Raw genomic sequence first — 25,447 nt, forward strand, 5'->3', positions numbered from 1 at the left:
CAGAGGGCAGTTCCCACTGTTATGTCTTCTGGAAAACCACTTTTATCTCAGAAAGGCACATAAAATCAATATATTCTTGGGCCATCTATGGGATTTACTGAAGATGTAAAACAGCAATTGAGTATAGTGATCATTTCATATGTACCTCTTATTAGAGGATCTCCCATGAATTGATATCTCTATGCCCTTTTATTTCTTTTTTTTTAAGTATTTTTATTGATTTCAGAGAGGAAGGGAGAGGGAGAGATAGAAACATGAATGATGAGAGAGAATCATTGATTGACTGCCTCCTGCAAGCCCCTCAAATGGGTATTGAGCCCACAACCCAGGTATGTGCCCTGACCAGAATCAAACTGTGACCTCCTGGTTCATAGATAGATGCTCAACCACTGAGCCACACCGGTTGAGCTCACTATGCCCTTTTTAAAGACCTAGTGAAACCAAGAGAAAAGTGGTGTTTCTGGGTTTCCCCAGCACTGCTCCCTACTGGGAATAATGCCCAGGGCCAGCTTCTTGTGGAGTAATTTGGAAAGCACTGACTTGGTAATTCTGCTATTAGCAATTTACTCTATAGATAAAGACACATAAAAATGCACCAAGATTACGCATTAATGACATCCTGAAATATTGTTTTTCATAAGAAAAATAACAACAAATTGGAAACAACCAAAATATTCTTTGAGAGGGGAGAGATAGCAATATAATAAACTAGTCACTCGAATAATTTGCAGCTATTTTTAACAGTTAGTCGATATGGAAACACCTCCCAGATAAAAGTCCAGGAAAATGTATGATATCATGTACCATATATAAAAAGTCTATGCATGCATATGTGAGTGGATACATTAAGAATCATCTGGAGTAGAAGGAATAGAAGTTGGGGGGAAGGGAGAAAAAGGGAGATTCCTATATTTCCTTCTATGTCTTTTTGGATAGCTTGGATATTTACTGTATGCATGCATTGTGTTTAGTGAAAAGGTTAAAAATGCTGTACAAGGATTAGAAAGAAAAATGACATCAAGCAACTTACACCACTCAGGACTGTGGAGTACAGGACACAATGGCTAAATCATTGTGACATTGTCATCATTCTTTGGTTCTACCCTGCCTTTTCCTGGCATCCCAGCTCTGCTACTAGCCGAGTATTAACAGATTTACATTTTTTGAATGATCATTAAAATGTATCATGTGGTGTCTCATATAGTTATTAATCTGAAGGCTATACTGTTCATTATTCTTGCTTATTAATATATTGCCTGTTCAGTATTTTCCCACGGATTTGACATTTACCAGTTTTTATGGTTTGTAAAAGATAGCAGTATACCAAATGCTTTCTTGAAGAATATTTTGAAATATCACAAAACTAATGACAGTGTTTAGGAAGCCTAGAGAATTACCCTGATGAAATCTTTTCTAAAACTTCACTATTTGTCTTTAGTGCAAATATTCCCTATCATAAGCTCAATTATCTTCACTATGCAATGCACAAGAAGACTATTTTCTTGGCCATTTTTTCACACAGACTTACAATAATAAAAATGTGTCTTAATTCTATTATTTATACAATATTATTTTAAATACTAAGTTAGGGTTACTTTGATGAAAAAAGATTGAATCTAGACCAAGACATACATGTGATTTACAATTACATCATTAGCTCTCGGCTCATTTAATTGTTTGCTATCACAATATTTTTCTAAAAATATTGCATCTAATATGTAAAACCACACATCTTCCTTTTGATAGCTATTTCTATCTTTTTCATTATTGCATAGATCACCTCAGTCTGCACTGGCATTCTGATCATGTAACCAGTCTCTCTGTAATGCCAGCTCATCTATAATTGTGTTCATGCATGAGATCCGCCAGCATAAACTGCATATTTCTTATGCTCCCAGCATCACCACAGAGACAGCTAAGTTTATTGGTTATGTTACTCCAAAATTATTTTCTTTTTAAATGTATCCTATATAAATTATGTAAATTGGTTTTCCTTATTTTAAGAACAAAGAGATTGCTGGTGAATTATATCCCACTGATTTTGTTCCCACCCCTTTATTCACATGTTCAAAAGTACCAGCTTAATTACATTGTCATACCTTTTTTAAAAAAAATTCCCAAATTACTTGAGTGGCTGTCATTTAATCCCTGTCCCTACTGTGCTTGCATTTTAAGTGACAGAGCTAGAAGCATCCACATTATTTTCATAATCCTATATAATAAAAGCCTAATATGCAAATCGACCAAACAGCAGAACGACCAGTCGCTATGACGCACACTGACCACCAGGAGGCAGATACTCAACGCAGGAGCTGCCCCCAACCCACAGGCCCCAGGTCAGCCAAGGTGGTGCCAGCAGGGACCCCCCAATCGCCCCGCTGGTTGCCCCACAGATTGGCCCTGATCACCGGCCAGGCCTAGAGACCCTACTTGTGCACAAATTTTGTGCACTCGGCCTCTAGTGTGAAAATAAAAGAATTAAACTTCCCCAAATACCATATTCTGCCAAAATAAAGAGTAATGCTCTTTGGAAAATGTAAATATAAAAAATCTACTCATTTTCTATTAGTTAAAATTAATGAAAGTGACCCATAAATATATGAAAAAAGTGCTCATCTTTGCTAGTCATTAAGAAAATGCAAATTTAAACTATTACACAATATCATGTACCAACATCAGTTATTATAATGCCTAAAATTAAAAAGACCAAAATTGCTAAGTGTGGGTGAGGGTGTGGAGCAACTGGAATGTTCATAATTAGTGGGAGGGTAAATTGGTATAACCACTTTAGAAAACCGTGGCAAAACAATTTTGCCAAAGGGAAAAACAGATTTGCCATAAAATAAAACAGTTTTACCCTATAACCAAGTAATTCTAAGTTATATACCATCAGACATGCTTAATTCAAAAAACCATGAAAAGAATATTTACAGAATTATGTATATAGCCCCAAACTGGAAAGTGCCCAACTGCCCTTCAACAATAAGTATGAATGTTTGACATCAACATGCAAGGATGAATCTCACAAACATGATTTTGAATGAAAGAAGCCAGACACAAAAGTATGGATAATGCATGATAAATTGGTTGTGAGGGTCAACCTTGGTCATGAACTATCCAAAATATTGAGAAAGGTAATGGCCTTGAGGAGAGTGGTACCATATATCAGAACACAGTTTGGAAGGGGTGGGGGGTATTTATCTTGAATTGGCTGCTAATTGTTTGATATTAGAAAAGTCATTTAACCTCCCTGGACACATTTATCCCATGTCATAGGGATAATAAAACATTCCTCCCCAAAGCAAATGGCTGTTTTCAAGATCTGTGAGGTCTTGTGTAGCTTTAAGATCTATGACCCAATGTGACAGCTTCACTACTTTGTATTTTCATTGATAAAAACATGAATGGTTCTTTTAATAAAAACAACAGTAGGTAAAATTTTTCTAAGCACTTTGCATGTGTTGCCCACTCAGTCCTCACACCAACCCTATAAAATAAATGTAATTGATCTCTCCGTTGTACAGATGAGAAATCTGAGACTCTGAGAGGTTAAGCAAATTTACCAAAGTTACATAGCTAACAAGTGGTAAAGCTAGAATTCAAACCAAGAAAAATCTAACTCTATAACCCACTTACTAACTAATCAATATGCAAAGATATCATAGTTACTCCATTTTATCTAAGCTGACAGAGCCTTTAAAATTAAATTTAATACAATCTCATGTCTAATCAGAACATAGAATATAAAATGAGATCTACATTATGTCTTAAACTTCTTATTTTGTTCGATCAAGAGACTGATGGTTTTAATTTGTTCATATAAATCTGGCCTTTGAGAATATAGCAATTAAAATAACTACTGCTGTTTGGAAAAAGATGGCGACCGGCAGGAAGGTAGGGAGAGAGAGAGTGTGAGTGAGGAACCCATAGAGGAGAGTGTAGATGTGTGTGGAGTGTGTGTGTGTATGAGATAGGGTCAGTTAGATTCTGCAGGTCTTCCAAGGGGCTCCCGAACAGGGCAGCCCTAGACGGCGGAGCCCCGCGCACAAAGCAGACACTTCTCGGCGGCTGGTGCGGACGCAGAGACCACGCCATCTTGGGAAACAGAGCTGCCCGAGACTCGGATCCTGGCTTCTGACACAAACCAGGACCCTGCAGCCACTGGGGACAGAGAACTGCTATCACAGCTTCAGACAAACAAACAAGAATCCAGACTTCCCGGCAGATTTCCGTGAGTCAAAGAGCCTATCCCCCTCCTCGCAGGCGCTGATAGCGCCATAGTAACTGATAGACGCGCCCCTCCCCCAAGCTGCTGAGCGCCCACAGGCGTGCGTTAAGCGCCATAGTAACTGATAGACACGCCCCTCGCCCAAGCTGCTCACAGGCGCGCGCACAGACAGCGTCATAGCAACTGATAGACCCGCCCCTGGCCCAAGCTGCCGAGCTTTGCGCAGGGACGCGCTCCCTCTTAGGGAATTTGGCGCGCGCTCGCGCACGGGACAGAAGCAGCTCCCCGTCGGGGAAATCTGTCAGTGCGCACAGAGGGCTCCCCTTCGGGGAATTTGGGGGAATTTGGCTCACGGGGCACAGCTCCCCCTTCGGAGATTCTTAAAAGCGTGCACAGAGGGGCTTCCCTTTGGGGAATTTGGCGCGCAGGACGGACTCCGCCCCCCTTCTGGGACTTTGGGAGAGTGCACTGAGCCGGCTCACCTTCAGGTTTTTAAGAATGTGCGCTCTAGCCGGTTTGGCTCAGTAGAGAGAGCACACACAGGACGCAGCCCCACTTCAGGGAATTTGGCACGCCGGACACAGCTGCCTGGGATCCCTGACTCACAGCGCATTCACACTAAGAGCCAGCGACCCCAATTGTTAGTGCGTGCACACACAGGGACCCTGATTCTCAACGAGAAACCGCACAAGGCAACAGAGACTTTGACACTCGAGTCTTGGTGCAGACACAGGGAAACTCTGACTCCTGGCACATGCTAAGGATCTCATTCTCGGCACATACCAACAGTGTGGTGCAGACAGGGCCCCTGATTCTAAATGTGCACACGAGACCACACGGAACACTGGGGACACTGATCCTGGGCAAGTTTGGTTCCCACCAACCAAAGACAGTCACACGTCCTAGTGTCAGAGCACTTCAGTGAAACTAGGGTGGAGCGAAGTCCCCACAGCACACGACCCAGGTCCACGCAAACAGAAGCTTGAGCTTTCTGGTAATAGCCAGAATGGGGAAACGAAATAACTCACAGAGGAAAGAAAATGTGGAGTCGCCAAGAAAGGAAATTAGTGAAAATGAAGCTTGCAACATGACCGAAAAGGAGTTCAGAGTAATGGTCATGGAATTTATACATCGGATGGATGAGAAAATCAACAACTTATGCAAGAATCAGGAAGAAATGAAAAGTGATATAGCTACAATCAAAAACACCATGGAAAGTTTCAACAGTAGATTACAAGAAGCAGAGGACCGAATTAGTGAGTTAGAAGATCAGGTACAGAAACAAGCTCAAGCTGAACAGCAATTGGAGAAAAAAATTAAAAAGCAGGAGGAAAGCCTAAGGGAGCTTCGGGACAACATGAAACGAAGTAACATGCGTATAATAGGGCTGCCAGAAGGACAAGAAGAGCAGCAGGGATTAGAAAATCTATTTGAAGAAATAATGACAGAAAACTTCCCGGATATGGGAAAGATAAAAGTTACGCAAGTAAAGAGAGTCCCAAGCAGGATCAACCCCAAAAGACCCACACCAAGACATGTCATAATTTCAATGGCAAATATAAATGATAAAGAGAGAATCCTAAAGGCGGCAAGAGAGAGACAGAGAGTTACCTACAAAGGAACACCCATCAGATTGTCAAATGATTACTCATCAGAAACACAACAAGCTAGAAGTGAATGGAAGGAGGTATACAAAGTGTTGCAAAGCAAAGGACTGAATCCAAGAATACTATATCCAGCAAGACTATCAATCAAAATTGAAGGGGAAATCAGGAGCTTTGCAGACAAAAAAAGCCTCAGGGAGTTTATCACCACCAAACCAGCAATGCAAGAATTGCTAAAGGGAATACTGTAAAAAGAAGAAATAAACAGGTAAGAAGGAATACAGACACAAAAATAGATATGACTGCAAACAAATACCTTTCAGTAATAACTTTAAATGTAAACGGACTAAATGCTCCAATCAAAAGACATCGAGTAGCTGAATGGATAAAAAAACACGACCCATATATATGCTGTCTACAAGAGACCCACCTCAGAACAAGAGACTCACACAGATTGAAAGTGAAGGGATGGAAAAATATCTTTCAGGCAAATGGAAATGAAAAAAAAGCTGGGGTAGCAATACTTATATCTGACAAAATAGACCTCAAAGTAAATGCCATAACAAGAGATAAGGAAGGCCACTTCATAATACTAAAGGGAGAAATCCAACAAGAAGAAATAATTCTGGTAAACATATACGCTCCCAATATAGGAGCACCCAAATACATAAAAAAACTCCTGGAGGATATCAAGGGAGAGATTAATAGCAACACAATCATAGTAGGAGACTTTAATACCCCACTATCACCACTGGACAAATCCTCTAAACAAAAAATCAGCAAAGAAACAGCAATCCTAAATGACTCACTAGACCAGATGGAATTAATTGACATCTTCAGAACATTTCACCCCAAAGCCACAGAATATACATTCTTCTCAAGTGCACATGGGTCATTTTCAAAGATAGACCATATTCTGGGTCACAGGCAAAGTCTCTTCAAATTCAAGAAGATAGAAATTATATCAAGCATCTTCTCAGATCACAGTGGCATAAAACTGGAAATCAACTACAATAAAAACAATCCAAAGAAATCAAACACATGGAGACTAAACAGCATGCTATTAAACAAGGACTGGGTCACCAGAGAGATCAAGGAAGAAATAAAAAACATCATGGCAACAAATGACAATGAAAACACAACAATCCAAAATCTATGGGACACAGCGAAAGCAGTCTTGAGAGGGAAGTTCATAGCTCTACAGACCTATTGCAAAAAACAAGAAACAATGGTAATAAATTACTTAACCCTACAACTCAAAGAGCTAGAAAAAGAGCAGCAAGAAAAGCCCAGTGTAACCAGAAGGAAGGAAATAACAAAGATCAGAGCGGAGATAAATGACATAGAGACCAAAGAAACAATACATAAGATCAACAAAACCAAGAGCTGGTTCTTTGAAAGGATAAACAAGATTGATGGACCTCTAGCCAGGCTCACCAAGAAGCAAAGAGAGAGGACCCAAATAAACAAAATCAGAAATGAAAGAGGTGAAATAACAACAGACCCCGCTGAGATACAAAGGATTGTTACAAAATACTACGAACAACTCTATTCCAACAAACTGGACAATCTGGAGGAAATGGACATATTCCTAGAAAAATATAACCTTCCAAAAATCAATCAAGAAGAATCTAAACAGCTCAATAGGCCAATAACTATGGACGAAATTGAAGCAGTCATCAAAAAGCTTCCAGCAAACAAAAGCCCGGGGCCAGATGGCTTCACAGGAGAGTTTTACCAAACATTCAAGGAAGAACTAAAACCTATCCTCCTCAGACTATTCCAAAAAATTCAAGTGGAAGGAACACTTCCAAGCTCCTTCTATGAAGCCAGCATCACCCTAATACCAAAACCAGATAAAGTCAACACAATGAAAGAGAATTACAGACCAATATCCCTCATGAACATAGATGCCAAAATCCTCAACAAAATTCTAGCAAATCGGCTCCAGCAGTACATCAGAAAGATCATACACCATGACCAAGTAGGATTTATCCCAGGAATGCAAGGATGGTACAATATCCGCAAATCAATAAACGTGATACATCACATAAACAAATTGAAAGATAAAAATCACATAGTCATATCAATTGATGCAGAAAAAGCATTTGACAAAATCCAACACCCTTTCTTGATAAAAGCTCTCAACAAGGTGGGAATAGATGGCTCATACCTCAACATAATAAAAGCTATATATGATAAACCCACAGCAAACATCATACTCAATGGACAAAAACTAAAGACATTTCCCCTAAGAACAGGAACAAGACAGGGATGCCCACTCTCACCACTCCTGTTTGACATAGTACTGGAAGTATTAGCCATTGCAATTAGACAAGAAGAAGAAATAAAAGGCATCCAGATTGGAAAAGAACAAGTAAAGCTGTCTTTATTTGCAGACGACATGATATTGTACATAAAAAATCCGAAAGACTCCGTCAAAAAACTCATAGACTTAATAAATGAATTCAGCAATGTAGCAGGATACAAAATTAACGCCAAGAAATCTATGGCCTTTCTATACACCAATAGTGAACTTACAGACAGAGAGACTAAAAAGGCAATCCCATTTACCATCGCACCAAAAAAATTAAGATACCTAGGAATAAACTTAACTAAGGAGGTAAAAGACCTATACACGGAAAACTACAGGACACTGAAAAAAGAGATAGAGGAAGACGTAAACAGATGGAAGAACATACCATGTTCATGGATTGGTAGAATCAACATCATTAAAATGTCCATACTACCCAAAGCAATCTATAGATTCAATGCACTCCCCATTAAAATACCAACGGCATATTTCACAGACCTTGAAAGAACTCTCCAAAAATTCATCTGGAATAAAAAAAGACCCCGAATAGCCACAGCAATCTTGAGAAAGAAGAATAAAGTAGGAGGGATCTCAATACCAGATTTCAAGCTGTATTACAAAGCCACTGTTCTCAAAACAGCCTGGTACTGGCACAAGAACAGACATATAGATCAATGGAACAGAATAGAGAATCCAGATATTGACCCAAACCACTATGCTCAATTAATATTTGACAAAGGAGGCATGAACATACAATGGAATAAAGACAGTCTCTTCAATAAATGGTGTTGGGAAAATTGGACAGATACATGCAAAAAAATGAAGCTTGATCACCAACTTACGCCATACACAAAAATAAACTCAAAATGGATACAGGACTTAAACATAAGACGGGAAACCATAAAAATACTAGAGCAATCCACAGGCAGCAAAATGTCAGACATATGCCAAAAGAAATTCTTCACTGACACTGCCCCTAGGGCAATGGAAGCTAAAGAGAAAATTAACAAATGGGACTACATCAAAATAAAAAGCTTTTTCACAGCAAAAGAAACCATCAACAAAACAACAAGAAGGCCCACTGCATGGGAGAACATATTTGCAAATGGCATCACTGATAAAGGTTTAATCTCCAACATCTACAGGCAGCTTATACAACTTAATAAAAGGAAGATAAATGATCCAATAAAAAAATGGGCAACAGACCTAAATAGAATCTTTTCAAAAGAAGACAGAAGGAAGGCCAAGAGACACATGAAAACATGCTCAACGTCACTAATTATCCGAGAGATGCAAATCAAAACAACAATGCGGTACCATCTCACACCTGTCAGAATGGCTATCATCAACAAATCAACAAACGACAAGTGTTGGCGAGGATGCGGAGAAAAAGGAACCCTCGTGCACTGCTGGTGGGATTGCAGACTGGTGCAGCCACTGTGGAGAACAGTATGGAGTTTCCTCAAAAAACTGAAAATGGAACTCCCATTTGACCCAGTAATCCCACTCCTGGGAATATATCCGAAGAAACTAGAAACACCAATTAGAAAGGATATATGCACCCCTATGTTCATAGCAGCGCAATTCACCATAGTTAAGATTTGGAAACAGCCTAGGTGCCCGTCAGCAGATGACTGGATCAGAAAACTGTGGTACATCTACACAATGGAATACTATGCTGCCATAAAAAAGAAGGAATTCTCATCATTTGCAGCAACCTGGGAGGAATTGGAGAACATTATGTTAAGTGAAATAAGTCAGTCAATGAAAGAAAAATACCACATGATCTCACTCATTTATGGATAATAAAGAACACTATAAACTTGAACAAAAAGATAGATACAGAGACAGTAAAGCATCAAACAGACTGTCAAATTACAAGGGGAAGGTTAGGGAGAGGTGGGGGAGATAAGAGATCAATCAAAGGACTTGTATGCATGCATATAAGCATAACCAATGGATGCAAAACTCTGGGGGGTGGGGGCATATATGGGAGTGGGGTGTGGGGAGGGCAATGGTAAGATATGTACACATATAATACCTTAATAAAAAAAATGGAAAAAAAAATAAATAAAAAAAAAAATAAAATAAAATAAAAAAAAATAAAATAAAATAACTACTGCTACCAGGCAAGCGCCAGCCAATTTGGATAGTCATCTTCACATTTCCTATACTTGATGCCTCTCTAGAAATAGAAGTAAAATTTGCCTTCCTTGTTGTTGTTGTTTTTTTTTTTTTAATAAAACAAAATATAATTATAGTCTCTTCTATAAAAGACATAGCATTAGTTCAGATTTGTCTCAGATTCCCTATTTGCATAAATCACCTTTTCTGTGAAATAGAGCTCTGTGTTCAAACTGGAATATACAATCCACTGAAAGGAAAAAAATGAATGCACTAAATACTTTTTTTCTAATATTAGTGATTTTCCATAACTTTCCATTTCCTAAAACTTCAGTCAGTTATTTTTTGGTAATTCTTTGTGGTTTTTTTTTAACCTGGGCTGAGATTTTATGTACTTTAACTAGTTTGACCTCCTCCTATTGCAGAGTTAACTTCAGCTATATATTTACACTTTACATTTTCTAGAGCTATCTTTAATTTGTGTCAGTCAGTCTTGCTTTTGGTTAGTTGAGAGGCTATGACTGGGATAAAAGGATGTGGTGATGTTGGCTGAAAGGGGGAAAGATTGAGAGACAAGAGCAAACTCTGCTTACTCTGCAATTCAACCTAGACTTAGCCAGGACTCCAAATGGCTTTGTATGGTAAACTTGGTTACTAATTGATAAAGGTAGATCACTTATGTTAATTGTATCAAGATGGTTTTAAAGAAGGAAGCAGGCTTTCAAAGCACAGCACGTTCAAATGGAACTTCTCTGGGACTTCTAACAAACTGTGTAGTATTCTTGGACTAGCCACGTAACTCCTTTCATTAGAAGACAAACGCAATGACTCCCTTATAGAGTTGTTGCAAAGATCAAATGAGGAACAAAGTATGTGCCTACTAACCTAGGGAAATGATATGACTTCATTAGAGTTGGGGATTTGGCATTGACATTCTGCCTTTGGATTGTATTCTGTCTCTGTTTAACTCCACCACATTAGCTCCATGGTAGGGGCAGGAAAGGATAAGCCCCTCCTCCCAACATTTTGCTTCTGTGGATTCAAATAAAGAAAAGTGACAGCTTGGTTCTCTCTGACTTCTTTCCCAGAAGAAAAACCATCTTACTATTCATCAGTATCTATCTTTGGAGAAAGGGCTGGAGCTGAAGTTACAGAGGGAAAATACAAAACAGACTGCAAAATAGGGCTGCTCAGAGTTGCACAAACAACGCGGATGAAGCAAGCCTGCAAACATTAAATAAAAAACACCAAAAAGGGACTGGCCACGTGCATTTGCTTTGTTCGTTTCAACCCTGACAGAGCAATGTTCAGCAGTTAGGGTATGCGTTTCGTTTTCCAAGGCCTTTAGAAACAGTGAGTGATTAATATTTTTAAACAGTTCTCACTAAAGAGTGTATTGTGTTCATTTGATGTCACTAAAAAGGCTATTGAGCAAGGGAGTTTCAATGATAGGATGAGTGCAAGGGCGTATGCTCCAGTTTTAAGAAGTAAAACTTATAGAACTTAACTTCTATTCCGTTGAAATTGGGTTCTCATAAATCATAACAATGATAAAACTGGAAAAATTAACATAGGAAAATGAGACTGTTTCCTTCTCATATGTAACAAGTAGTGAGATACACACACGTATACTATTGGCTTCTTTCACTTTTGGGATATATGAAAATCTGAACAAGGTAAACAAGTCAGTTAGTGATTACTTCATTTATTTTAAGTGTCATTTATCTTTTAAAAGATACGTTTTTGCAAAACTTTTAAGAAGCACGCTTCTCAAAGTATTTTTAGTGACCGAGTTAAAATTGTGCATGTGGAGACACGTTCCCCAAAAATCTCTAAGAATATTTACTATATAAACTAAATGCTATTTCCCTTGGGAAAAAATTTCTATGAAAATATCTTGCTAGCTCTTATAAAATGCTGAATTCAGAACTGGAAGTTCAAATTCTCGAAATACAAATAGACATAGGCACAAATCCTCATCATTCCACAATACTAATGTCACTGAATATGATCAGAAAGACAGAGTCGCATTGTCCTTACTATTTTTAATCACATAAAATGAAAGACTCAAACGAGTTACTTTGGCATTTCTTCAGTGATGCTGTGGTCTCCTCACTGACTGCTTACATGCAGCTTTCACTATTTTATATACGAGGCAAACACAGGCGATTTTCAATTATTAACACCAAAGTCTGCCGGAATCACTTTGCATTAATGAATCTCAAAATATTTTACCATTTCAGTGAGTCCAACTGCATGTTGTTGGGATGATGTCAAGTATAGTCTGATTTAGTAGGCAGCTTACTGTTGGTAACAGAGACAAATGGTAAAATCAGAATTGAAATGCAGCACTTCTGACTAATGCATCTATCACGATGATCCATTATTTCAATCAGCCCTTCTCTAATAAAATCAATATCACTTAAGGTAAATATATCATATTCAAAGGGAACAATTTAGAAGTATTGGTAGAAAAAAGAATAAAAGAAGTTAAAGCAAAAAGTATGACTCCTGCTACTGTCGTGAATGTTATGGATAGAAAACCCTATAGAGGGCTCTTCCTCCTCCCACCTCCAACTCTCTACAAAGAAAATTACAGAATATTGCCACAAGTTTGAGTTATTAAGCCACGTACGCAAGAAAAAAAATTACTCCTCACCAAGGAAATTAGCTAGTGATATATATAAGAACAACGGCATTGAATCCTTCCTGGTTCAGCCCAATCTACTTGACTAGGCTAATACACTTTCATGAAATGGATTGGCTTCAATGTAAAGGCTAATCAAATTAAATAGAAATGAGCTCCTGAGAAAATTCAATGAACTACAAAAAAACTTTCTTATTTTCCACTGACAGTTGTAGCTGTCACCAGCATTAGCACATTGCATACTATGTAGGCATGACCAAGGTATGGCAATGACAATGGTCATGGCAGTGGGGCAGAGTAAACCTAATAACCTTAGCAAAACATTCATTCCCTCTCTCTTTCCCTCCCCACCCATTAATCTCTGTCTTTGTGTGTGTGTGTGTGTGTGTGTGTGTGTGTGTGTGTGTGTGTGTATACATATATATATATATGATTATACTGCACTTACATTACCCTATATATTCTACAAACACACTTTATAACCACTTACTTTTCAAAGATGTTACTATTCCTTTGAATAATAACTGCTAGATTTTCAATGTGCCTTTAAACAAGAATTTAAGGGCAATCTTTTAAAGTACAAGTAACACAGATGCAATGCTTTCTGTTTTTGAATGGGTGATATAGACCCAATTTCAGGATAGCTATGAATTCAAAGAGCATTTCCTGACATCAGAAGTGAACTACATGGCTATTAAACAGCAGGGCAGTTTTCTTACCCAGGGGTATGAGACTATTTTTATGAATAAAAGGCCATGGCCTTGACCATGCTGGATGATCCTATAATAATGTGGCCTTCTGTAGTTTGAGCTAATGAAACTGGTGTATCATCTGCTGTTGAATGCCACTTGCATCATGGATTTTCTTGGTTATCATGCCTAAAAGTAGACCATTCTTGACCTACTTGGAAGGTATTTATATCAAGTAGTGTGATGAAAGAAATACCTTCCACTCAGTTTCTTACACCTTTTTATTATTGTCATTATGCAGAATAGATTCCTCCAAGATAACATTTTTCTGGTAAAATAAAAAGAACCTTTTAAATGGAAAAGAACTGATCAAGCAAAAAAGAGAAGGTATGCTTCCCATTTTCCATCATTTCTAGAAGTTATTCAGCTTGGCCAGATTAAACCAATGATGGGTGAATATTTATAAATACAATGCTTTATTTTTTGCCAGAGAAAGTATTCATCATAAAAGTTATGCTCACATTTGCATTCTTTGCAGCACTTGCCATCCACGTACGCAAGAGCCGACTTCAGTGGGCAGTCGGGATTCGGGCAGGTCAGAGTTTCACACTGGATGGTTCCATTCTGAGAAGAAAACAATATTTAGGGAATTTCCAAATTGCAATTTGGTAGTCTTCAATTATTTTTAAATCTGTTTCTGAAATTTCAAACTCTTCCCATAAAATGTCACAAATGCCACTATTCCCTTTGGTTATTATACAGTAAAACCCATAACACAGAAACCTACAATGGTATAAATTGGGTCATAACACACTTGGTGATTGGCTCCCATCTTCTGTCCCACAACTGATCCTAACTGAGCCAGAGCTCTCACCTTGTGTAGCCAGGTGGATGAGGGCATGGGTGGAGGGAAAGACACACACTGACCAGGAAACAGCAGGCTAAGGGTAAGCCTCGGACACTCATGTCTCCCCAGATTACTCACAAATGAACATCAGCAAACCAGGAGAATAACTTGCTGCCATCCTGAAGACCTAGCCTCAGGACACAGAATCCTCCCATGGGTATTTAAGACGGCAAAGACTATCACATGAGGAGGCCCATGATCACCACAAGAGGTGCCAAACTACAATCAGAAGGGCAAAGAATTTGATTCCTGGAGGTGATCCAGGACCTCCAGGTTGCTAGCTGTTTTTCTAGTCATTTTACTGAACTCACTATACCACATCCGTGTTTGGTTTTTGACCCCAATTAACAAATTGGGAAGGCTTTCCTGTATTTGCAAAGTACTATAACTTTAGTAGGAGCATAATATGTCCCTGAATAGAAGTCACATAACACACACACATGGGTGAGCTACTTTGACTTTTTTACATGCATGATATTCTGCTTTTGAATAAACCTGGTGAACTTGGGGAACATTTATTTACAAGACTAATTCATGTAGACCTTTGATTGCTTTCCAGTTAACTAGTTTCAACAGATGAACTCCTGTGGAATTTGTAAGTTCAAAACCAAACTAGTTCTGAACTTAAACATATATTTTTGAAATAATAATGCACTATATATTCTACTTTATTAGTGAGCAATTAGAAAAATCATATACTTAAACTCTATAATTTGTATTCCACTATATTAGAAAACTTTTAAAGGTTATCTTAATTAAACTCCACCTTTCGTTTATATGGATCAATCTGGTCACAATATCTCATGCTGCATTCAATTCAGTTTTATTAAAATACATTAATAAACAACTGAGGGAAAATTCCTGGAAATGTTATGGATCACAGGATAGAATCGTTTGAGACTCACCTTACTAAACCAATTTAAATTGCTAAGTTCATGTGTGTACCAATAAATTTAAATTTTATAGCATTCCACAACCATAATAACCTTTATAGCCTAGGAAGTATCTTTAATAATGCAGTACACAGTTCTTCAGATTTGACTGGGTTTGCTGGCACTTCAGTGTGGTGCCTTTCTTAAGGAAAAGGCTCTTAAAATTTTCATAATTACATTATTTAAATCCAATTTTAAAGAGTGGGGGCATCCGAGCTTCCTTCATCTAAAATCTAGTTGAAAGCCATACCAAGCATGTGCAGTTCTTACAGCCGTCTGTCCAGGACTCGAATTCTCGGTAGGTGGTTCCCTTCATGGTACAAGTCCTTTCACAATAGCACTGATCCAGCCGGTTCATTCGCTGCTCAGCCCGAGACAGCTGTGGCACAAAGGAAGGGGTTTGTGTTGTTCACCATTCCAGCAATGAAGAAATGCAAAGTAATCTAGCGGGTATCTGATTTTTTTTAGTGTACAGCAGTAATGATGGCTATGCCCATCAACTATCTGTTATAAATATATTTAAGCCTTTGATTTAAAGCAAAGGATTTCCCCCCTCTTATTTTTGTAAATTTTCTCTTGCCTGTGAAAAAGTAGCATAATTTAACAGATATAAATGAAGGCTAAGTCAAAATAGCATCACCCACAATACAGAGAAGCACTTTCGATTTTTAAAAACGTTTAATTTCATAAACATGTCAACTCAAGTGAGATCATAAGTTGTAGAATTTATATTGTGTCTGAAACAAATCATCCATATACAACATAATTTTCAATCATTAGTAAGTTCTATGCAAAATGACAACCGCCTGATGAAATTGTAGGCAAACTTGAGACATGCTTTAAACAGTGAATTATCCTACAGCTGCAGCACAGTGTAGAAAGCATTGGTGGGACCATTTCTTTGACATAACCCCAGTGTCCACATTCTTTGCAATATCCTCCCATCTCCTTCCTTTTAAAGGAAAACTCAGTAAGATGAACACTAAATCCTGTTGTAATAAAGAGTGTAAAAATAAGTAATATGCCTCAATCCTGACTTACTGAATCATTTGTTATACAGAATATGGCCAGCGCTGAATATTTACTAGTATAAGCCCTTTCCTTAGACAGGGATTTTGATTTAACCCCAGCAAAGAATATAGCATAGGAAAAATCTCAAAGGTGGACACCTGTGCTTATAAAATAAAATAAAAAACCTATAAGGAACCTCAAGGGTTGTAGAGCTCCCCCAAACTATATTGCTAAGTAGCTTTTTACCTTGGCTGATGTTTTGGCCAAAATGTCCTGCAGCTCCATGATTTTCTGCACAAGTCCATGGAAGTCATTGCAAGTTGGACAAGCTGAAATTGCAAACACTACATTGGTCAAGTTGTATTTAAAAGGGGTTCAATCTGATTAAGCCTATGCTGACAACTCATATACAGGAACTCTAATTTCAAACTGACAACCTGGACAAAATTAAGCAAGAAGCACACTCTTTATCACACAGTGCAAAAACTAATGAACTTACTGCGATTAAGATCTGGGCACTGAGCAATAAATCCTTGGGGCATGACAAGTAATTGCACATCTTGCATTATACCCTGTGTGTGAAAAATTAAATAAGAAAACATTACTTTCATCTATTCAAATTATGTTCAACAGTCAAGCTCATGAAGGAAAACATTACAGGATAGAGTCATCAAAATCCCTGAATAAAATCTTTTCTAATATATTGTTTTGACTTCAAACCAAAGGGAAAGAAATACGTAAGGATAAATAGATGATTACCCATGGACTTTCTTATTGATAACATTTTTAAAACGTTAAGGTCAAATGTCAAGATATAATTAAGAGGCGATGTTTTGAGAAGTTATCTGTAGTAAGCCACTGAAGTAAGGCTTGAAAATGACCTTTAAAAATCAACCTAAAAATCACTTGTGGTTTCAACAACAGTGAAACTGATACCAATAATCAAAAGAAAATAATAGAAATACTAGTTATGAAAGCAATGCTCATTTGAGCATTTCTCATTTTTCAGTGCAATCTTTTGAAACTAATTTCTCAACTCAAAACAGGGCAATAGATGAATTAAACAGCTATGCAAGACTCAGTGACAAGTCCTTAAGCGTACAGGAAGTTTAGCATGAATTTGTTTTAAATGCTGGCTGGAAAGAACACATTTTACACAGGAGGAAGGCCCTATTACATGTTGGTAGGCAAAATTTACATGCACCCTTAGTCATTTAGGTATAATTAGCTTCCAGCTTTTGGACTCTTAAAGCAAAGGTCAAATGGTAGTTCAGGAATGACCTCATCGGCCACACTCCAGCTGTCCCTTTCACCCACCACCCTCCTTTCTTCCTGCACCAGTTTTAAATATTTTCTCTAATATTTCACCTTATCTCTTTGAAAAATGCAAACAGAATGTCTAATGACAGGAATGATAGTACCAACATATTTTCAAGACTATTTGAACAAAGATTTACCAAATATGTCCTACATGTTTAATCTGATTAATAGTGTGGTGCAAAAAGAACGCCAATGTGAATGATAAATATTTTAGCGTACTGTGGCAACGGCTGGATCTGTTGTCTGTTTGGGTTTAGATTATGGAAGCAATTTATATACAAACTCCTATCACTTGGAGGAGACAACATAAGAACAAAGTTAATGTGTGCATGCGCACTGCACAATTCTAGTAGGCACCATTCAGAATCTGCAATAAAAAGAAGGATCCCTAGAGTAGTCACATAATCAATGTCTGAGAAGGATTCTGAGGCCACATCTGGGCTCCATGGGAAAGACTGTTATGATTAAATAGAGAAGAGACTTGGCACTAACAGCACACATTTGCAATCTCTTACAGAGGAAAACAGCATTGAATTTTCAGGATTTGCAAAAATGGGACCAATTCCCCATGACTAACTTCGGAGAAGCTACTTAAACTCTATGAGCAGGCTTATGCATATGTAAAAGAGGACAAAAAGACCATGCATCAAAGCCAGCATGCCTAGCATAGATGAAATAACATATTCAAAGCACCTGGTTCCCAGGTAACAGACAATGTTTAACTTTTAAAAACACCTCCTAGGATTATAAACCTTGCTTAGAATACATTTTTAAAGTTATTGGTACATACTCTACCTAAAAATCCACGAGTTGGACATACACCACTATCATTCTTTTATTTAACCACCATTTAACCACCAGGTCACTTCTATATCATAGTCACGGGGGGGGCGGGGGGGGGCGGGGGGGAATGATTATACTTATGGGCTTACAGTCAATAAATATTCTGGACTTTATTTCTTCATCCTTTAAATACAGAAAATTAAATGGCATGTCTTTTAGATCCTCTACAATGTGAGATTCTACCAGGTGTGCGTCTAAGTAGACACTAACAAGAAAGATGTAAGTATGGCTACTTTCTACTTTTGATAGATTTGTGCACATAAATATATATTCCTTTCTCACTTTCTGGTTTATTAGGAGCCCATGAATAATGAATATTAAAAAGCTTTCAATCTTTTATTAATAACATCCCTGTGAAAGTATCATCAAAAGTTATACTTCAGTGGAGGAGAGTTATTTGTATACTAATATTTTAGGCTTTTATTACTTTGAATGCTTAATTTCAAGAACGGTGGGTTAACTGCCCTGACTTCAGCCTTGTAATCTTCTATATAGTATCTAAAGATCAAACTCATTAGGGAAAAAAAGAGAAAGTAGTATTTGTCAGCTAAATATCATGCCAGCAAAAAGAAAAGAAGAAATAAAACATAAATAGAAAAATCTACACAAATAAAATTATTTTGTTTCTCACCATAAAAAGCAAAATGAACTTTTCTAAACTCATGAGAAAGCATTTATATTTATACTTTACTAGAGGCCTGGTGCACAAAATTCGTGCACATGGGGGGCGGAGGGGGAGTCCGTCAGCCCGGCCTGCAACCTCTCGCAATACGGAACCCCTTGGGGGGATGTCCGACTGCCAGTTTAGGCCCGATCCCTGTAGCAGTCAGACATCCCCCAGTCAGACATCCCTCTCACAATCCAGGACCACTGGCTCCTAACCACTCACCTGCCTGCCTGCCTGATCACCCCTAACCACTCTGCCTGCCTGCCTGATTGCCCCTTACCACTTGCCTGCCTGCCTGATCGCCCCTAAATGCTTGCCTGCCTGCCTGCCTGGTCACCCCTAACCACCTCTGCCTCGGCCCCTGCCACTGTGGCTTTGTCCGGAAGGACGTCTGGAATGACGTCCAGTAGGTTTCTGTCTGGTCTAACTAGCATATTATGCTTTTATTATTATAAATGATCAGGCTTTAGACAAAGGATACCTTAAAATATCCATGTGCATTATTTCTCTGTCCCAGCCAAAATGTTGTGCCTACAGGCAAGTCTGTGGAGGGCTTTTCCACCACTCTTTCATATATTCTGGGAAAAAAAAATCAGATAAGTGGTGTAAGTTAGCAGTCATTTCTTAGCATCTTCCATTTCCTGAACTGAGAACATTTCACTTACTTATTGCAGTCAATGTGTAGAGTCAGATGGGAGGCACTGATGGCTAAGGAGAGCTTGTGCCACTTGTCATCTGCCAAAATGTAAGGAAACACTTCCGTGTGAGGGCGGTGACTGCCTGAGCGGTAGTGCAGTCTGACTTCATTCCGATGGCCACTGCTTTCCAGTTCCAGGTACCTGCATAGAGAAGAGCCGTATGGAGCCCATTGAAAGTTAAGTTCAAATATGACTGACATGATTCCTGCTTCCAGAAAGATGGCGTAGATATGCTTTCCCTATCCTTCCCACTAAGTACACCACACATTATATTATAAAACAAACATAAGAAGAGTCTGAAAGATGGAGGTGAAAAAACAGTGAGGGACCTGAGGACCTGAGGAACCAAACAATGGTGAGTTTCCTAGGTTTTCTTTTTGCCTCATATATACAGATTTGGAACTGAAGAAGCCAGCAACCTGAAAATACCAACAGATGCAGAAGAAAGAAAGAAAATAATGGAAGGGAGGGAGGGAGGGAGGGAAGGAGGGAGGGAGGGAGGGAGGGAGGGAGGGAGGGAGGGAGGGAGGGAGAGAGAGAGAGAGAGAGAGAGAGAGAAAGAAGTAAAAGAAAAAGCCTGTTCTCTCTAGCCAAACTACCAGAAAAGATGAAGACTAGCAAGACAAAAGTTTTTAGAGAATAATCACTCTATTCTATTCAAACACCAAAGAAAAAAACTGTAGTCATGTCCTCAACCCTGCCAGCAAAGGCTTAGTGGGGACATTAGGTTTCCATCCTCTTGAGGCAAAAATGATGTATCCAACACTTCCAGTAGGGTGGTGAGAGAGAAGAGCAAGTAGAGAACCAAGACTTTTAACCCAGCTGGCCAGTCATAAGCTTCCCCCGGCATCAGTGGAGACCACATGAGGGGGAGCTTGGTCTCCCACCCTAATCTGGTGGTAACAAAGCACACTGCCCACTCCCAACTGTGATGGTGTCAGCAGAAGCTTAGTAGAGAGTCAGGCCTTTCAATCACACAGCAGTAATAAGACCCTCTCTACCACAGTGTCAGTGGAGACCATGTGGGGAGTTGGAAATTTCACTCCCACCCAGAAATATTAGCAGCTCCCCGTCAATTCTCAACAGAAGGCCAAATGGGAACATGGCCTTCACCTATAAGTAACAAGAAGGCACTCTCCCATCCTCTGACAGAGCAGTGTCAGTGAAATCTAGCTAAAACAAGGAGTTTAAATAAGATCCAAGTCTCAGAACATGATGCAAAAATGAGCAGGATTAAATTGAAAATCATATGCCATACCAAGAACAAAAAGATGTCAAATTAATGACAAAAAAGACTATCAATAGATATTAACAGCAAGATGACAAAGATATTAAATTACCTGACAAACATTTTAAAGAACCACTGATAAAAAGAAGCATTAACAGCCTGTCAGTGTTGCTCAGTTGAGCATTGACCCATGCACCAAAGAAGTCCTCGGTTGGATTCCCGGACAGGGCACATGCCTGAGCTGTGACCTCGATCCCCATCAGGAGGCGTTCAGGAAGCAGCCTATCGATGTGTCTATCTTTCTCTCCCTTCTCCCTTTCCCTTCCTCTCTCTCTCAAAATCAATAAAAATATTTTTTGTAAAAGCAATAACATCCCTAGCTGATTTGGTTCGGTGGATGGAGTGTCAGCCTGAAAAATGGGGGGGGGGGGGGGGGGGGGGGTTTGCTGGGTTCAATTCCAGTAGGGGGCGCATGCCCAGGTTGCAGGCTCACCCCAGTAGGGGGTGTGTGGGAGACAGCTGATCAGTGATTCTCATCATTGTTTTATTTCTCTCTCCCTATCCCTCTCTGAAATAAATAAAAATATTCTTTAAAAAGCAACAAATATATTTGAACACACTTGAAACAACAAAAAGGAAAAAAACAGAGAGCCTCAGCAAAAAAAGAGAACCAAATAAATAATCAATAAAAGTTTTAAAATTAAAAAATATGATAACAGAAATAAAAAGCTCAAAGGAGAGGCTAACCAGTAGAATGGGGGGCACCAAGAAAAGATCAGTTGACTGAAAGATAAAAATTACTCAATCTTAACAATAGAAAGAAAATAGACTGGGGGTGAAATGAAGAAAGTCTCAGAGACCTGTGAGACTATAACAAAAGATCTAAGATTTATATAATTAGAGTCCATAAAAGAGGAGAAAGAGGGTGGACTGAAAAAGTACTTGACTAAACAATGACTGAAAAGTTCTCAAATTTGGCAAGAGATATAAATTCACATATTTAAAAATGTAAGCAAACCCCAAACAAAATCAATTTTTAAAAATACTCATCATAATTAAATTTCTAAAAACAAATACAAAATGTTAAAAGCAGACAGAAAAAAAAAATCAATACATTGTATAGAGTGGAAAAGAAATTAGAATGGTAGTGAACTTAAGAAAGTGGCACATAGTTTTTATGTGATGAAAGAAAAAGCTGTCAGCTAAGAATCCTATATCCAGCAACAATGAAGAAGAAATCAATACATCCTGAAATGAAGAAAAAGTAAGATAATTTGAATCAAGTTTTAAACTTAGATATGCTATGTTTAAGGAACCTCATGAACACTCAAGAGGACATGTAGAACTATAAGTTCATACCTCTTAATCCCCTTCACCTTTTTACCCCCTTCACTGCCCAAATCCTCTAGCAACAAAGTTATGTTTCTGTATCTATGAGTCTGTTTTGTTTGTTTGTTTAGTTTATTTTAGATTACATATAAAGTGAAATGATATAATATTTGTCTTTCTCTGATTTATTTCACTTCCCACAATACCCTCTAGGTCTATCCATGTTGTCAGGGGATTAAGAATTACAAACTTATAGAGTTATGAATAAGTCACAGGGATGTAAAGTACATCATAGGAAATATAGTCGATGATATTGCAATAACTTTGTACAATGACAGATGGTTACTAGACTTCTTGTGGTGGTCACTTTGTAAGGTATACAAATGTCAAATCACTACGTTGTACACCTGAAACCAATATAATGTATGTTAACTATACTTTAATTAAAAAGAGCTTTATATTCCAGAATGAAGAAAAAAAAAGAAGAGGACATGTCTGAGGTGGAAAAAGGTCCATAATAGAGATAGAAATTTAGGGAGTTATAGGCATACAGATTGTATTGAAAGCCATCAAGGCACAGGGAATACCTTGGAAATTATTATAAATGAAAGAACACTTTAACATTTTGAGGAGAAACCAGCAAAAACAAGCAAAAAAACAGTAAGTGTAGCTAATGAAATTAGAGGAGAAAAAAGTGACTGTGGTGTCCCAAAGGCCTGGGGATGAAGGAGATGCCTCAAGGAAGAGGGAGTAATGAACTGCATCAAATGCTGCTAATAGGTCAAATAAGATAAAGGCAGAACCACTGGATTTCACAAAACAGGTTTCTGGTGACCCTAAAGCTATTTCAGAAAATTCTATAGAAAATAAAGCTTTCTTGAAGTAGGCTCCAGAGAGAACGGGCAGAGAGAGGTAAGTAAGAGATAATAAGTATGGACACCTCGGGAGGGGGAGCTATTGAAAGACACTGTCAAGGTGAGAAATTTCAATTGGTAAGAAATACCAATACTCATTTTTTTTTTATTCTGCTGGGAATAACCTGTAGAGGATGAAAATTAGCCATACTTGAAAGAGGTAAGAAATTAGAATAAAACAGAAACCATAAATTAAAACATCGATTAATTACATGTCAACTACATAACACTCGAAAAATTCTCAACAGAAAAAATAAAATTAAACAACAAATGACATTCTATGAGACAAGGTTAAATACATAATAAATCAGAGGTTAATGAAAAGAACCTGCAAATCAATAAGAAAAAGCAACTTAATGGATTTATCAATCAGATAAGCAATAATAAAAAAGTAGTAATATCTGGTGTCAATAGCAATATAGAAAAATAAACACTCTGGTACACTATTTGTGGCAAAATAAATTTACAGGGACTTCTTGAAAGCAGTTTGGTAAAACTATCAATATATTAAATGTGCATACACTTTAAATCATAATTTCAAATCTAAAAATCTATGCAAAATAACAGCACAAATTAGCAATGATGCATGCAGAAGGTTCTGGCTGGAGATTTATTTAAAACACTAAAAACCTGATAAAATGCCAACTATTCACTCAGAGTAATTATGATAAATTCATATTCTAAAACACTATGCCACTTTGTAAAAGAATGACGTTCAGAAATGAAACAATGCCATAGTTTACTATTAAGTAAACAACAAAAAATTCTATAGTATCCCATTTTGTTTGCAAAAACTGTGTGTGTGTTTACAGAAGAAAAAAATCAAGAAGAACATATCAAATGTTAAGAATAGTTACCTCAGTAGGGGATACAACTAAGGGGAAAGAATGTGAAGGACCTTTCACATATTTTTATATCCTTGAATTTTCTTAATTATGTATTAACTAGAGGCCCGGTACACGGATTCATGCACGGGTGGGGTCCCTCAGCCTAGCCTGCACCCTCTCATAATCCGGGACCCCTCAGGGGATGTCGGACTGCTGGGGATCGGGCTGAAACTGGCAGTCCAATATCCACCGAGGGATGTAGCAGGGCTGAAGTGGCAGGCGGCTGGGGAGGAGCCTGTGCCGGGGCCAGGTGCCCCACGGCTCCCACTCATCCAGGCCCCACTGCACCTACTGCTACTCGGTAGCACTGCAGGAGCACACTGACCACCAGGGGGCAGCTCCTGCATTGAACATCTGCCCCCTGGTGGTTAGTGCACGTCATAGCAAACGGTCGTTCCGGTTGATCTGGTCATTCTGGTGGTTCCAGGCAACCGGTCGCAAGGGTCGCTTAGGCTTTTATATATATAGATTTTTAACGTAATGTATATAGTACAATTCTATTTTAAGATTCAAAATAAACCAAGTAATCAAGAACAGAATCCTTTCTATATTATTGTTTGATAATAAGTATTCATTATTTAATTAATTCAATTAGTAAATTCTATAATGTTAGAGAGGTGTTTTCATTTAAAAAAAATAAAATCAGCAAACACAGTGGCCCATTGCTATATACTTGTCAGTTCTTAATCCACTGAGGCATAAACCCTATTGTTGCTGTTCTCCTCTATTATTAGAAATGGTACCTATATTGAATTCCTGAATTTGAGGCACTAAACTAACCTTTCAAACGTTAAATAGTTGACCAATAGTCATTAGCACTCATTCACTCAGTTTTTTTAAAAATGAAATAGATATACAGGGTGTCCAAAAAATGTATAATACACAAAAACATTTAATAAAGACAAACATAAACAATGATGTAAAACACTTAAAACTGTCTAGCACATGGTTAGTATAATTAAAGTTAGCTCTCATTAAAATAAGAAAAACAGGTTGAAAAGAAGTTGATCCATATCTTCAAAACCAGTCACTAGAAGATGTATAAACTTGTATGAAGACATTAAATCACAGGAAAATATGACTATTGCATAATTATAAGTTAAAA

The 25,447-nt window shown here is 38.1% G+C and overlaps 1 protein-coding gene across 1 annotated transcript in view; it reads right to left on the reverse strand.

The window, feature by feature from the left end:
* The window catches only part of NELL2 (neural EGFL like 2), a gene marked incomplete at its 3' end in the record, with an annotated part of 320,606 nt that overhangs the window by 223,903 nt on the left and 71,256 nt on the right, over nt 1–25,447 (reverse strand). Inside the window, exons 4-9 of the mRNA XM_079775779.1 lie at nt 19,952–20,125; nt 19,768–19,864; nt 16,956–17,028; nt 16,703–16,785; nt 15,696–15,824; nt 14,128–14,230 (exon numbers count right to left, since the gene is read on the reverse strand). Coding sequence (XP_079631905.1) covers nt 14,128–14,230; nt 15,696–15,824; nt 16,703–16,785; nt 16,956–17,028; nt 19,768–19,864; nt 19,952–20,125 — 659 coding nt within the window. The remainder of the gene's footprint in view (nt 1–14,127; nt 14,231–15,695; nt 15,825–16,702; nt 16,786–16,955; nt 17,029–19,767; nt 19,865–19,951; nt 20,126–25,447) is intronic.

This window comes from Cnephaeus nilssonii, assembly GCF_951640355.1.
Source record: "Cnephaeus nilssonii genome assembly, chromosome: 6".
Taxonomy (NCBI): Eukaryota; Metazoa; Chordata; class Mammalia; order Chiroptera; family Vespertilionidae; genus Cnephaeus; species Cnephaeus nilssonii.